At 35.8% G+C, this 16,303-nt stretch overlaps 1 protein-coding gene across 4 annotated transcripts in view; it reads left to right on the forward strand.

Annotated features, from left to right (window-relative positions):
* The window catches only part of NUBPL (NUBP iron-sulfur cluster assembly factor, mitochondrial), a 76,250-nt gene that overhangs the window by 45,109 nt on the left and 14,838 nt on the right, over positions 1 to 16,303 (forward strand). For all 4 annotated transcript variants that reach the window (XM_056493928.1, XM_056493929.1, XM_056493930.1 and 1 more), the window contains 2 exons: positions 1,302 to 1,395; positions 11,931 to 12,016. In XM_056493928.1, coding sequence (XP_056349903.1) covers positions 1,302 to 1,395; positions 11,931 to 12,016 — 180 coding nt within the window. The remainder of the gene's footprint in view (positions 1 to 1,301; positions 1,396 to 11,930; positions 12,017 to 16,303) is intronic.

A 16,303-nucleotide genomic window follows, 5' to 3' on the forward strand; every position in this document is an offset into this window, starting at 1 on the left:
GAATAATAAGCAAGATTAGTTAAGAAAACCAAAGTAAAATCCAGACTTTTTTCCCCCAGATCAAACGACTTCTCTACCCATGATTGTTTCAGTATGTATACTTTTGCACAGATATGTAGTTTTCCTTTGGGCTTAGTTGGTCTCAATCTGATTATGAATGGTAATTGATTTTAGAAGTCTGCTAGATGTATGTATTTTTTTGGACAAACCAGTGATATTACAGTTGACATAGATCTATATCAAATGTGGAAAAGTACAGCATTTGCTGTAGTTAATGTAAGTGGTATTTCCTGTTTAGCTAGATTGTCTTAGGCATGGTTTAGTGTTCCTGGAGCCTTCGTATAGAAAACGAGAAAAGGGAGGTGTGCCTGAGAGTCCTTAGTTCAGACACCTAAAATTAGAATTTTCAGCTAACTTTTCCCATCTCTGTCCTCTCATAAGTGCTCTGAAATCTTCCTTCTTCCTTAATCTGCCTTGAAAAATTCAGTTTCTCACTGAAGGGCATAGTGGGTTAGTGATCTGGATTTCTTGTGTAATGTGCTTCCCTAGAAGATCATCATCCATACAAGAACTGAATGAAAATGAGTGGGTGTTGCCCTGACAGGGTCTAGTATTCCATGGCAATAACTAGAGGACTGACAAAGTATTGATTTTTTTTTTTTTTTTTTTTTTTTGCTGTCAAAATGACACTTAAGGAAATATGTAAAATACAAAAATCTGGGGTGTTCTGTTTCTTTATTTTCCTTTTCTCCCACCACCTCTTTTTCCTAGGAAAAAATCCAGTACTGATAGCTCTAACTTCATAACAACAAAACAGAAAAAAAAGGCTAAATATGTATGTAGTTAATAAATTATGTAATTTCAACAAGTGTTATGAAGGAAGGAAAGTGCCTTAAATTAATGGAAATGACTCCTAAGTGACATTTGTTGACAAACCCCTAGTTTTTAGCCTGAGTTTTACTTAACATTTGCTTCTAACCCATGATTAAGCAGCTGCAAAGTAAACATCTTATGTTTTTGCTAATTTTTGGGAGGGAAATAATTAAATAATAATTATGGCAATGAAATTAATGATAAAGTTGCACTCATAGTTTTGAGGGATCATCAGAGATTGTGTCTCAGGAAAATAATGTCTTGATCCTGTACTGGAAGTGTGACTAACAGGGCGCCTCAGCATTACTCTTTTAGATGTCATTGGTTAATTTATTGACATTGCAAGAGACAAGATCAGCACTGAAAGACAAAGTGCGCTAAATAAAAACATGTAAATCTCCACATATGGTTATATTGTTGTCTTCTAGGTTGACTGGGGTCAACTGGACTATTTAGTGATTGACATGCCACCTGGGACTGGAGATGTACAGCTGTCAGTATCACAGAATATCCCAATTTCAGGTATGTATATTGCTTGACTGTTTCAGAGATTTGTGATTAATTGTGTTTGATAGCTTTAGAAAAATCTTATTTTAAAACACCAGTCAAAAATTACTTTTATTTTTCTTTCCAGCATGCTAAGAAATTATTTTGTCAGTGGTGTTGGAAACATCAGTGATTTTTAATTTGTGAGCATTACAGTTATGTTACTTTCTTTTAAGCTAAGTTTTGAAAAGATGGAGAAGTCAGTTGTGACTCCTGCAGGAAAGACAGTCTTGCCAAAACCTGCTAAGTTTTGTGGTAGAAAATTTTCTTCTCTGCACCTACTACATAGTAAAGAGAATAAAATAAAATAGTGATTCATACCCATTTAATTAGATACAGTACCTAGTATTGCATGTATCAATAGCAAAGCAGGAAGGCTTTTATCTCCCAGGGTTTTGAGCAGTGAGGTGAAACATGGCTCTGGCACAGAAGTTTTTGGTAAGGTAGAATTTAATTGAATAATATACATAAGGGCAGTAAAATGATGCAGTTAAAGAGTTGTGGCTTTGTTAGGGGCTTTTTAAGTACAATGGGTATTGATAGTTTTTGTTTACTACAGTGCAAGTAAATGTCCTGATTTAAATAGAGAAGGTCATTAGACTCTTGATTTTCTGGGGATTGTTGTGCCCTTTCCCCACAGAACTCTGCTCTGCTTTCAGGAGTGTGAGTGATTAGAGTGGTACACTTGGTCCTCTGGGACAGAGAGGTGATGGAAATTACTTTAATCCTGTATGTCTTCTAAATTTTGTTGATGTTTGATTTTTATTTGAATTCTAAAATGGCTTCACTTTGTTCCTTCAGTTGTTCAGTTCAACTTATTTTTTCATCAGTCCTAGCTTCATAAAATTAGGAGTGATAGCATCACTTTACATTTGTATTTCCCATTAGTTGGTTTTATTGACCATGCTGAAGTTGACTCGTGCAGTTTAAAAAAATGAATTAATTCTGCTTTTGATAAAGACAGACACAGCAGACAAGAAGTGATAAGATACATAACTCCCTGTGTTCTTAATGGCTCGATGAATTTGTGATTTAGGAAGAGTTTTCTCTCTTGTTATTGTGGCTGTTTTTCACCCTCACTGGAAGGAGTATTTTTGTGTATTACAGCTTGAACAGCAACCTCTTTTCTTCTTCCTTCTTCTTCTGCTTTCTCCTTCTTCCTTCATACTTCTTTCTTCTTGTTAGTTCTTTCTGTCTCTTCTTTCAGAGTCTATCACATTGTTTGGCATGCTTCTATTTTCTTCAACTCCTTTCAAGGGTGTGGAAGAAAATGTTACAGATCTTGATGGTCGTATCTTTGGAGCAGTGTGCATAATTCTGTTGCTTTGGGCACTCCATCTTCTTTTGCAATTTGTGTTTTCTAAGCATTCTGTCTTTTACTTTGGTACAGAAAGTATTGGGTGTTGTGCAGCTCTGTTCCCTTTCTGGTTTTTTTGTTCTTTCTTTATCCTTTGAAGATGCCTTGAACAGTCGTGGTATTAGTGGAATAATTTCCTCTGTTTTTCCTCAGAGACAACATATGTATCTTAGTTTAGTAAATTTAAAGTGGATCATCTAATTTGCATGAAAGTTATTCTTTGATTTGCATTCATGCATATGTGAGATATAGTATTTACATTATGATTCCTTCATTATTAATCTGTGGCTTCCTTGGGATAGACAGTGTAGAATATTTTTATTTTGCCTTTAAATAAATTTACAAAACTCACACACATATTATTGCCAGCCACTTACAGAATTTTCTGTGAGTAGGAGAAAGAGCACTGCTAAAGATGTTTTGTTTGTGGTGGGTTTTTGCCCAGATGGGGCATGAAAAATTCTAACTTTGTAACATCTGAGCATAAGAGAGATGCTGATAGATATGTGAAATGGTATTGGATTTTAATTTTATAAGGCTGTTTTTTCTCCTGTATCACAGGTCCCATAGCTTTCTTGAGTCAAAAGGAGACTAGAGGAATACCTAATGGATGTAAAAGCAACACAACAAGATATGTTATATGATTTCAGTAGTCATTAAAGAGATTTTTAGCCTCACACAACTTTGGCTGGAGCAGCAGTTTTGTGGGGGTACTTTTCCTTCTTTAAAAAAAGGTGGAAAAGGAAACTGCTGTGACTTTTGGTTTTATTAGTCTTAGTTACCTTACAATTATTTATTATTAATTAGCATATTATTCTTTAATCATCTGTGACAATGTGTACTCACATTGTAGTCATTCTTCAACAAACTCATAGATGAAGAATGTTACAATAGCTTGAAAATGTGATACCTATTTCTGCATAGACTACTGCTTTCTTCAGATACAAGTTTGATTTCCAAATGGAAATCCAGTGTCAGTCTGGAGAAAATGGCTTTAAGTCCACTGTTATTTAATTTGTGTTGAGTTGCTTACTTCCTTACTTCTACTTTATTCTTCTCTTCCATCTTTTGCATGAGCAAAATTTTGAGAAATGGGTTCTTTTAACATGTATTGAGCATGCATGCTTGGAAAAGTTATAAACATCCTTTGACATTTTCTAGCTTTTTAAACATAAAACAGAGGGTTTCAGATGACAATATGATGTTTGTTATCAAGATACAGTGTGAACTAATGATATGAAAGATAAGGCTTGTGATTCCTTTGCATTACCTAGTTACTAAATTGAGAAATCTAACTGTGGATTTGTTTGATCATTTAGCTAAAGGAGCCATAAATACAATAAATTTTACTGGAGATGAGTAATTAGTCTCCCTAAAGACTGGGAGAGCAGTATATTATTCTCTCCCTTCAGAGTGTGAGGGCTGTGTGGGAAGCAGCAGAAGCATCTCTGTTCAAGAGGCAGTCTCAGAGCCCTGCAGGAGTGTTTCTGCCTTGTAGAGAAGCTGCATTGTGGGGGCTGACCATTAAATTGGGCTGTCTGCTGCCCTCTCCTTATTAATGCTTAAATGAAGTCAGTGTTAGTGAAGTGTGACAGCTTGGCAGCTCTAGAGACTGATCCTGTCTCAGCTGCAGGTTAATACTGGAATTGTTCCATTTGCTAAAGTTTGTCCTATCACCCTTTTCTTTGGTTATTGAGGTGCCATAGCAGTGAAAAGTATGAATCCACCTGGTGGGAAGCTGACTGACACTAACAAATAATTTCATATCTTACTGAGCAATCTTTTAATAATTACAATAATGAGTATTCAACTGACTTGTTTGTAAAGGAGACTGAAAGGTAAAAGGCTTCAGGTTTTATTTCAGTGCTCTTAATTTTGTCACCTTCTGAAAGTAACTTTTTTCCCCATACAAAGCACGTATTATAATCTTTGTAATAATAAGCCCTAAACCGGTTGTTAATAGGAATCAAAAAGACAATTAGTCAAGATAAGCAAAGTGAAAGCAATGTGAATAATATTTGGTTCTGTCAAGTTCTATAAAAGCAGAAGCATTGTCATTGGTAGTCATACAGGAAATTACTTTTGTCACCTCTCAGATTTAAAATCAACATAACACACAGTTCCTACCATTTTTTAATTGCTTTATCCTATAAATGGTATTTTTTATGAATGTTCGCATCTTTCAGCAATATGTGTGTCTTAATTATCTCCTAGATGCCTTTTTCAGGTAGGGCTGAAATACTTATTCAAGGAATTTTTTTTAGTTAAAATGTGAATTTTCAAATAATTAATTAATAATTAATAGGATTTCTTTTGGCGGTTTTGGTAGATTATTTTAAATAAAACCAAAAAACATATTTTTGTCTCTCTGGTTAAACATTAAAAATCTGATTTTTATTTAATGTACATTGAATAGGAAAAAGTAAAGGGATGCCACCAGCTTGAAGACATTTGGCATTTTTAAATTCTTTGTCGTGTAACACACCAAACTTGCAAACCGAATTATTTACTCATATTTGTGGCAGTGTCACACAGACCAGGGGGTAGTCTTGTGTACAACTATTTTATAGCAGTGTGTGGGACTGAACAGAACTAGGTCTTGGCTCAATATATAGTAATGTACAAGAACAGGGAGTTCCAGGTGATGAGTAGACACTCTCTTCAGATATGGACATTAAAAAAAATAAATGGAGAATTTCAAATCAGCTTTAAAAAAATACTGTTTATGTTTTATAAAACTGTGCATGATTTAGCAGGGAAAAGAATTGTGACTTGTATAAGGGTGAATTTTTAAGTTATCTGAAATGGAAAGCTAAGTAGGTATGGTGCTGTTCTCTTGTCTTTTCTGAAGAGAAATGATCAAAAGAAGCCCACTGCTACAAATTGTGTGTAGCATACAATTTAAAAAGTGTATCTGTATTCTGTCATTACTCTTTTTGTGTTTGTTTACCCCTTGTTGCACATCTCTTACTATGGTGCACACCACAGATGCAAGGCATCTGCTTTTTCCTTTTGGTTTAATGGTAATATACAATGTTTTTCTCTGTTTCTGATCTTGCTTTCTTCTTCTATGGTGAAGGTACATGATTAGTTTCTGCAGTAAATTTTTGAAGCTGTTTTGTGGGAGCCATTTGGGTAATAGTAAATTTTACTTGATTTAGTTCTGAATGGCAAATACTTTTAATATCGGATTTTGATGTAGATTTACTCTTCATTTCATGCTGTATTTTGATGTTTTAGATAGCTGCAGGGAAGGAAAGGCAGGTGGGTTTAGAATAGATTGAAAAACAGAAAAACTCCTGAGTCTCACCAGTGGGGATTTTAAAATAGTTCTTTGTATTTATCCAAATATAATATACATGTTGATACAGTCTATTTCTGTTGTCAAAATAAATGTAATTGACAGGGTTATCTTAGCTTTGGACACTCCTGGTGCTTCATTATGAACTGTCAGACTCAGTAGACTTTGTGAACTTAATTTGGAGACCAAAATATAGTATGAGTTTGCACATTAATACCTCACACTCTTTCAATATAAATTTAAATTTCATACTTGGCTCATGGAGTTTGATTCAACATACATTGCCTGTTGAAGTGGAATTGATAGTGTATTCAGTGCAAGTTCTTTAAATTTTATTGTTTCTGAAAAATAGTTTCCAGGTATTCAGGAAAAAATTGTGAAGAATAGAGGCTTTACAAACTGGGCTCTCTAAGGTCTGGCAACAGTGGCTAAGTGTATGCTAAGTACTAGATTAACTGCAATTGCCTTGTTGGTTTTTAGGCCAATTATTCTGAATAGGAAGAACAAACTAGCCTAGTGTTCAGCTGACGATTGCTAAAGGTGAGAGAAACTCATTTGAATAATGGTATTGCCTTTTTTCCTCTAGCTGTTTCTTCTGAAAAAAGTAAATGTTCAAATCTGCTTCTTACCATCCCCACCTCCAGGGGAAAAAAATGTAAACAACAGAATGGTTTGGGGAGCTGATTTTGAAGTAATCTCACTGTTGTCTTTTTTCTGCAGTAGAATTACTCTTTTTTCCCAGTTCTCCTCTTTGGATTAGAACCTCTCATTTAAAAAAAAAAAAATCATTTTCATTTGTCAGAGAGAGACTGTGTGGACTTTGCCCTTGCCTTGTACAATTCTCATAATAATCTAGACATGATTGGCAATGCCCTTGAAAGCAGGGGTGGAATGGAGTTGAGCAGAAAACTGCTAATTCAGATAGCCAAGAAAGAGTGCAAAGTGGCAGTGTCTGTGAGGGATGAGTTTTTTGTTTTAGCCCTGTACTTTGCAGATAATGCTTGTTCACAGATGTTATTATGAATGTTTTCAATGTTTTCACTTACTAAATAAATACTTCATTGTAAATTGCATTAGTGTGACATATGTGTTCAGTTTGCCATGACCAAAACTAAACATTTTACCACAGTGAGAGTTGTCAATCCACATCTTTCCCCATGTGATCTGGTGTGAAATGGATGTTATAATACTTACTGATCAGCATAGATGTGAGCAATTTAGTTTTAGGGTGACAGCTTTATCCAGCACGTGATACGCCTCTGCTCAGTTGTTTCACTGACAGTTCCACTGAGCAGGAGGAAGAATATTGCTGTAAGACTTCTGCTCTCTTTTCATGTGGGCAAGTTGGTAGTGTCCTGATCTCTTGCTACTTGCTAGTTCTTGGGCAGAAGAGGATGTGTGGCTGTTGGAAACACCCCCTGTCTGAGCAGTTGTTCAATGGCTCCTCCAAGAAGAAGGTGGCAAGCAGGCTGGAAGTGCAATGCAGCCAGGATCCAGCCTTTGGGACAGTGCTGAGCTATATTATGAGGTTGTAGTGAGGATCCTGTAATGCAAAATCACACTTGTGGTTCTTTTAAGTTGCTGTTTGTAATGAGATGCCACAAATAAAAGCTAAAGGAAATTCTTTATAAGGTTTATCCAAGAAGATAACAGTCAAGTTGACCAGGCTATTTGTGACTGGAAGACTTCACCTAAAAGCTTGAATTTAATGCAGTGGAAAAGGTGTGGTCACATCAGGCCATCTACAGCTGTACTGAGGCCTGAGTGTGGTTCCTTGCTGAGAGTATTCAGAGCCTGTCAGTCAGCAGATATGATTATTATGAGTCTTTATTCTCCAGAACTCTTTCAGTCTCCCGGTCTGTTATACTTCACAGGTTTTGAGGTGGCACTGTTTGCTAAGAGGCTAATATAAAACATGTTCTAATACTTGTGTGTGGTGAGATCCTTGATCATCTGTCTTGGATGAGAGACACGGAACTTGATTCTGAAATCTGTCTATGAAGACAGTGGAGGGGAAAAAGAATATGTTAGGGGCATCCTTTTCATCTTAAGGTAGACTTTTTATATTGCTGCTGATCAGATGCTTTTTTGGAGCTCCATGTTTTTTGCTTGGGTGCAAATTGACTATAGCTAAGGCTTGGTGAGGTTTCACCTTATGCTTTGTAGCTCCAAGCATCTAATGTAAGTCTTAATGATGCAGTGAATAGAGGTGATATTTTCTATACACAGAAATTATAGGCTGTTTCAGTGCTTGCAATTTCCTGAGCACCAGTCCACCAGAAGGGTACCAATGTGCTGTGTAGGCACATTTTTCTTTTACTGAGGATTAAGGACCTGGGGTTGAAATAGAAAGGCAAACATCAGTGTTACAGGGTATTGTTAGTTCTGTCTCTATATATAATGTATCCTGAGGATTAAAAAGACAGTTAACATAGTTTTTACTAGTGCAATCTCACCTGGAGTGCTGCATTCAGTTCTGGATCCCTCAGTAACAAAAAAGTCATGGAGCTCCTGTAAGTAGACCAGCAAAGAGCAAAGAAGAACAGGGGATGGCAGCATGTCACTTAAGAGGGTCTGGGGGCTGTTTAGCCTGGAAAAGAGAAGACTGAGAAGAGATCTTATCAATGTATATTATATAGGTATCTGGAGGGAAGGCATCAAGAAGGATCTGGGCTCTTCTTGCTGGTACTGAGCAGTAGGAAGAGAGTCAGTGGTCAGAAACTGATGTACAGGAAATTCCACCTGAACATAAGTAGGAACTTCTTTAATGTGCAGGTGATTAAACACTGGAGCAGGCTGCCCTGAGAGGTTGTGGGGTCTCCATCACTGAAGATACTCAAAAGTCATCTGGACAAAATCCTTAATAACATACTCTAAGGGACCCTACTTGAGCAGGGAGATTGGACTGGGTGACCTGCAGTGATGCCTTCCAATCTGACCCATTCATAGATTCTGCATATTTCGGTGAACGTGCATCAGCCTTTTGTCAAAGGAAATACATTGAAATTAACAAAAAAAAAAAAAAAAAAGGAATGCATGAGCAAGTAGATAAGTCAGTTAAACATAAATGTGCCCTACTTAGATATCCTTAGTATGCTCAAGGCACAGAAACTATTTTTCTGCACACAACTGCAAGCACAGAATTTTTAGTATGTTTCAATGTGCGATGTGATAGCTTTATAGTTTCTGCAGCTTCTCCATTCAATTTGTCAGCCTCAATTTGTCTCATTCAGACACTTGTGTAAACATTGCATGTATTGCTTCAAGAGAAGCATGAATTCCATCATATTTTGTTACTTTATTGATGAAAATATCTCTACTGTTTGATATTTCCATTAACAGTATAGAGTCAAGATAGCAAGGAAAGTGCAGGCAGGCTCTGTCCTTTCTTGCTTATCGTTTGAATAATTTTCTGAATTAAATATATGCAAACTTATTCAGGGAGGGGAGCACTGTGAAAAGTCTCTTTTGCCATATTTGGTTGCTAGTAAAGGAAATAATGCTGCAAATAATTAGAAATCTTGAACTTCAGGTTGGGTTTGTTGGACTAGTAGATGTACCAAAGAAAGAGAGAAGATACTTGTTTTTTAGGGTGTTGGTTTAAGTAGGTACAAGCTGGCTGTGAATAAATTTTGCCTGTAACTAGCTCAGACTAAAAAGGAAAATAGGAGAGAAACAACCATTACACCCTCAACAGCAGGTTCTTTAGCATGCTGGCTTTCCTTCTATGGAAGAAGCCATGGAAATTGTCCACAAGCATAATTTTAACTCATGTATTTCAGGAACCAGAGGTTTTTTTGTACAGGAGGTGCTTATGGCAGCTCTAACTCTGTAATGTGCCATTAAGTCTTTTTTGGCATTTTTGCTTCTTGCCCTTTGGATGAGAATTTGTTAGTAAAAAATCTCTCTGTTAAGCTGCTTGTGGTTCTAGCGGGTGTTTTTGTTGTGCATAGTCTGTCCTTCGTGCCATGCCAGTTACTAGATTCTTGAAACAATTAATAATGAACCAGAAAATGTAGATTTCAGTCTTGTTGACTGCATATTAGGTTCTATGTGAAGATCCAGGGAATGCTGAGCCAGCAGCTTCAGAGAAGAGTGTGAATAAAGGTGCGTATGCACACAAGGCACATATTTCCAATTTTGCATGGAAAAAAAGCAGTAATAAGCATTTTTTTCAAGTATTGAAAGATTTTTGTTTTACAAATATGGAAAAATCTCAAGGACACTAAGTCTAAAGTATTTACTTGTGGCCTGTGCTTTTGGGAAGGGTGCATTAATTTTGTGGAATTGACCCTACATTTCAGTGTTACTTGTAACCCTGTGTTTGGTGAAATGAGGAGCTAAGATGATTTTAGTGTAACTGAAAGGCTTACACATTATTCTTTGTGATGCCATTGGAGACAGGTTGGTTTGGGAATACCAGCAAATTATTTGGCTGCCAGAGTTTTAGCAAATAGGGAAATTTCATTTGCTTGGTACATTACATGTGCCGTTCAGTTTTTGGACTTGTGTATAGTACTGTGTAAGGCACAGATTGGCAGCTTTTCAGGAGTAAGGTGCCAGATTGTATTTTTCTTTCACAAATTAGAGGTTAAGAATGCTGGCTGAAAACACTCAAGCACGCTGTCAGGCAGTGTTTGGAAACGGCTGGCTGTCAGCAGGCAAGATCCCAGCCGGCAGTAGGAGGATGGTGAAAGGGGCAGGGCTCCCTGTCCCAGTGCTGCCAGAGCCAGGAGTGCTCTCAGAATGCCAGGGCTTCTGCTGCTCTGGTCCCTGCCAGTGATGCCAGGCTTGTGTGCCTCTGGAAATCTACAGGATTGAGAGCTGCAGGCCCAAGGAAACTGTCTGTTGTAATTGCTATTAGTGTGCAGTTTGACATAAATTTCTTGTGCATGGTTGGCATAATGTGACTCTACAGAAATCTTTTTGTAACAGAGACTTTTGACACTAGATGGTCAATGTGAAACCAAAGCTAATCAGTTGACTGGTAATGCTCCCTTGTACATTACATTCTTATAAAGTAGAGACAAGTGTGAACAGTTTTTTGTTGCAAGTTTTGAGGGAATAATATTTGAAACCCCTGAGCATTTGGAAAAAGATGCTCTTTGGGAAGTGATGTGGAATATTCTTATGTCTGTATTGGTTTTTCATGCTGTATTAATCAAGAAGTAAAATAGAATGGGATAGTAACCTGTAGGCTTACTTTACTTTAGAATCTAACTTTGACAAGGAGTGCTGGCTGTTTTGTATGCTTAGTAACTCTCAGGAGTACTAATTATCAGGTAACCTGGAGCCATGTCTGAACAGTGAGCGACACTTTATTCAAACCTAGTGCAAGCATGCATCAGCTGGCCTCTTCCTTTGTGGTATCATTCATACAAATGCACTGGTGTCTAGAGTGACATGGTTCAAGAAAGTGTAGCAGGTCTGGAAAACAGCAGTCTGATTACAAACAGCTGCCTCCTGATTTTAGAACAAGACTTATTGTTAAATTAAAAGCTTTCAAATATAATTATGGCATGGGACTGTTACTGTGTAGATGTTCCCAGAGTACCACCTCTGCAATGTGGCTAGTTGTATGATACTAGATAATTTTTCTAATTTAGAAAGTATTAATGATTTCTACATAGAAAAAGTTATGGTGACAGTATCTAAAATATTTTTATCACTTCATATCATGTCGCAGTTGTTTTGATCATTGTATAATAGAAAAACCTGGCATAATTTTCTTCCTTAAAAGCATATAAATGTGTGACTACTTTGAATTTAGTAGAATGTACTAAACATTTAAAATATTTAGCAAAATAATTAATTATATGCATTTTAATGGGATTTCATATTTTCTTTTCCCAGGAGCTGTGATTGTCTCCACTCCACAAGACGTGGCTTTATTGGATGCACACAAAGGAGCTGAAATGTTTAGAAAAGTCCATGTGCCTGTAAGTCTCTACGTGAAAAATAGAGTAGATTTTCCTTTTTCCAAAATGTAAAAAAAATTTCCATATGCAGCAATAGGTGAACATTCAGAAATCACTTGAACTTAATAAATTCTTGTTAAAAGACTTAGAATCCATTTTATGTTTGTATCAGAAACTTAAACAGAAAGGAGAGAATTTTCTCAGGCTGAGGCCATAATAATAAATAATTTGTTTTAAATCTGTTTGTTTCATCATGTGGCATGGATCAGATTGCTGAACAGAGTATCTTAAGAAGTAATGCATGCCTTTCAGTTATACTGTGTGTCCTCATTACATATAATCTTCAGAACTGTGATGGGGCTTAAAATTTCATGAAACGTAGAAAAATAATTTATTGGTATTTTTTAAGAAGCGAACGCAAATTTTTGTGGAAATATGTGTATACCAAGTTCCTTTGCTGTTTGAAGGGCTCTGTAACTATCTTGACTAGTAGAAGACTGTCTAATCAGTGTTTTTCATGTGTTTTTCATGAGGTTTATAGCTTATATCTTAGCTTACTTGTTTGAGAAATGAGAAATTTAAGACTATCCACAATTAGGACAAAATATTAAACAGGCTAACATCCTTGACTTGGTATTTTCTTTGGGTGCTACAAGTTGCTAAGTAACTGAATGTAATACTGTAGAATATGTTTATGTAGAGATTCATCTTTACTTTGAAATGGGCACTCGATGAAAGAATATTTGAAATGCTTCCTTATCATAAACTGTAAGGAAAAAAGGATATTTTCTTGCTTACCTGTGTGAAGGTCACTTTTAATCTTTCTTGAGAGAGGAAGTTTCTTTCATAGCTAGTGTTTTCCTAATTTAAAAAATGCAACAGAAAGTGGAAGTGAATACTTTCCATTTTTTTTAATTTACAGGATGGCTTAACAAAAGAAATACTTTGATGAATTTCTTATTACTATTCTTTAAGCATATTTGCATCAAAATGGAAGTATTGTAGCATTTATAATTTGCTGCCAGAAGGAAAACAAGAATAACATAGAGAACATTTTGTTTCGATTTTATGTTTGGGTTTGCTCAAATGATGTAAAATTATTTTCTTCAATTGAAATTGTGTTCAAGTTAGTACTTCACTGAATTTTCCTTCTGTTTTAATGACAAATTACCAAGATTTCTTTCTAAAACTGTTTTGTTCAATGTCCTTTGAAGAGGATGGCCTCCAAGAAAATCTTACCTTCTAGGATGTGCTTGGTTAATGCTGATTTGACTAGTGGAAGATACTAAGTATGATCTGTTTTGGTTCATTGGAATTATCAGTTCTTGTCAAGTCAAGTGAAAAGTCACAATAAAGCTGTTACACAATATGTGGAGTTTGAATGCACTTGAACCAGATATAAGGCCTTACCTTTTTCATTAAGCTGCTTTATTTTATTCTACCCTACCCTGTATGTACATGTGTACAAATGTGTCATTTACTTGAGCTTTAAAGCAGCTTCTGCCTATGTAATACATTTCTAAATGTCAACTAAAGATGAGCATCTAAAGAAAGTGAAGTGATGTAGTTTTTGATGGCCAACTTGAGACCTGAGGTTTATGTTTAAAGAGGTAGAATCTGCAGGTCAGTGCTAAAGTTACATATCCTGATGATGTAATAAACTGATTTTTAAATTTCTAATCTCTACAATCCTTAATCTTTCAGAAAGTGCTTGCAAAGAGCTGATTGTTCAAAGATGCAGAGAGTCTATAGGTTGCTGAACTCTGAGTGTGCTTTCTTATATTTAATGAACTATGGTCTCTCCCATGTACAAACAGGCATCTATGTATATTCCACCTTCCCTGTTACTAGTATCAGAGACTCAGATGACACATGTAGAATTACCACAGTAAAGTCACAATTGTTAATGTTATTTGTCCTTTATTGAAATTGAAGTAGAATGACTGAAGGAACTAATGAAAAACCAGCAAGGAGAATCAGCATTAAAACCAGGATTAAAAGACAAAATTCGTATTTTCAGTCTTAGGACATAGTCATTAAAAGGGAAGTGACATCTCTTGTGCAGTGGAGCACACCTACACTTACAGTGAAGAAGGAATTTCACAAGTTTCAAGATTCTTGTCTATTATGCGAGTTTGGCCAATGTTTTCTTGCATTCCCAAGGGTGACTCAAAGTGAATAATTTTGAGTATTTAGGGAAAAAACTGCCTATTTCCATCTGCTGAGGCTGAGTTCATTATAGTTGCTTATCAATCATATCCCTCAAAGAAAAGACAGGGTTTTAGTTAAATCTGCAACTTTTCTGAAAGCTTACTTGAATTGGAAGGGTATGCTGTGGATTTTGTAGATTTCAAAAAACTGCTTAGACTCAGCTATGTATTTCCTTGTGAGTTGTACTAAAATGGCTTATTTGGCTATGTTCTTACTGGTGTTTCTGAAGCATCCAGAATAACCAGTCATGATTATGGCTTCATGTTAGGAGCAGATATTAGAGGCAGAAATTGTTCATTATAAGATGAAAGGTAGTAAGACAGAAATATTGTGCATGTTTACTTGAAGCACTGACACAGGAAGTTGATGGCAGAGGAAATGTAAACAGTCCCCATCAGATTTAAGTCAGCCCTCAGCATCATCCATCCTTAAGTACAGTGAATCACTGAAGTGGGTTTCTCAGGAATTGTCTCCTAATGTAAATACAGAGAGATTTCATTTCATCGCTGTATTTTCCTTAACTTAAAAGTTGTATATTTGGATTTAAGCATGATTTATCGTGTAACCTAAAGGTTAACTGAGCACAAGAAATATGTAAACATTCAGAAATTGTGTGCAGATAATGAAAGGGTTCTTTCTTCATTTCCTGTTATTTTCTTGCCAGATGCCTCTTCGCCATTTAAAATAACAATTAGACTAAATGGAATGCAGCTCCATACTGCTGCCATAGGTTAGCTCCTGTATTGGGTGCATACAAGTTTTCACGTCATTCCTGAGACAAGTTTGCCAGGCTCACCAAGGACTAGAATAGAATTCACACACATTATGGAATAGTTTGTGTAGACAGTAACAGCTGCTTTGAAGCTATTACAAGTCTATTATTTGAGCAGGGAAATGAGGGTTATTACTGACTTCATTAGCAAGACCTATTACTTCGTAGATTTAAAAGCTCTGAAGGTCATAAGGAGCTCCCTTCTGTAAATATATGTGCAGAAATATGCATGGTAAAAATACACTTAAGCAGTAACGTTGTGTGTTTGCAAATATTCTGTATTATACTTAGTATTTTTTAAGTGGCATCTTGATATTCCAGAAGAATAAATGATATATTATTAAATATGCACTATTTATTGGCTAACAAACAGGACCAACACCAAAAAATTAAAATTATTATGTAATGCAGAAATGTCATTTGCTTTTAGTAAGGTTTGTTTAAATGTAAACAAAAAAGGACACTGTATAAAGCCTCTAAAGCTGGTCTAGCATTGGTGATACAGCTGTATCTCAGCATTTGCTTTTGCATTGGCTGAAGGACTTCTTAGATAATAGGTTATTAAAATATGAACAAAACAGATGTAATAATGCTTAACTATTCACAAAAAATAGTAGACTACATAAATTTTTCTTTGATGATAAATTTGCTGAATCATGAATGTTGTATGAGTACTTCGAAGAGAACAGAAAGTTCAAACCCCAAGACACCTGACAATGAATTAATTAAAGTGTAAATTTCAAGTTACTCTTTTTTTTCCCCATGCACTGTCAAAAATGACCCCTCTATATCCTGGTGAAAATAATATTTTTCTTTTGTCAAAAAATAATTCTTTCAATTTTCTTCAGTTTACCAGCAGAGTAAAAACTGCATGACTTGACTTTAGGGGAGAGCAGGATGAATACCTGTTTAGAGGTCATCCATGAAAGGCTGTGGCTGTACTGTCCCTTTTTTACTGTCCCTGCACCTTGTAGCCTTGGACATGTAGTATTTCATGTCTCTATTAATTTAAGAACTGGATGATAAAATTACCTGTAATAATGTGTCAGTTGTTCCTCTTGCTTCTCTGACAGTCCACGGGAGAGAGTTGAAAAGGGGAAAAGTCAGTTTGAGGTGTTAAAATGGAATTAGGTAAAATTTTTAAAAATATTATTTCTTAAAATGTTCCTTGCTTTAAACCATCTGAGAGTTTTACATAAGTAAAGGAAGATGTAGCAAATATGGTGGTATAGAAAAGACAGGTGACCACCTTTTGATAAATTTCAATTTAGAGCTAAGGAAACTTTTGTTATGATATTGTAAATAACATACTTTTTTGTTTTATG

Source organism: Oenanthe melanoleuca, chromosome 5 (genome assembly GCF_029582105.1).
Source record: "Oenanthe melanoleuca isolate GR-GAL-2019-014 chromosome 5, OMel1.0, whole genome shotgun sequence".
Taxonomy (NCBI): domain Eukaryota; kingdom Metazoa; phylum Chordata; class Aves; order Passeriformes; family Muscicapidae; genus Oenanthe; species Oenanthe melanoleuca.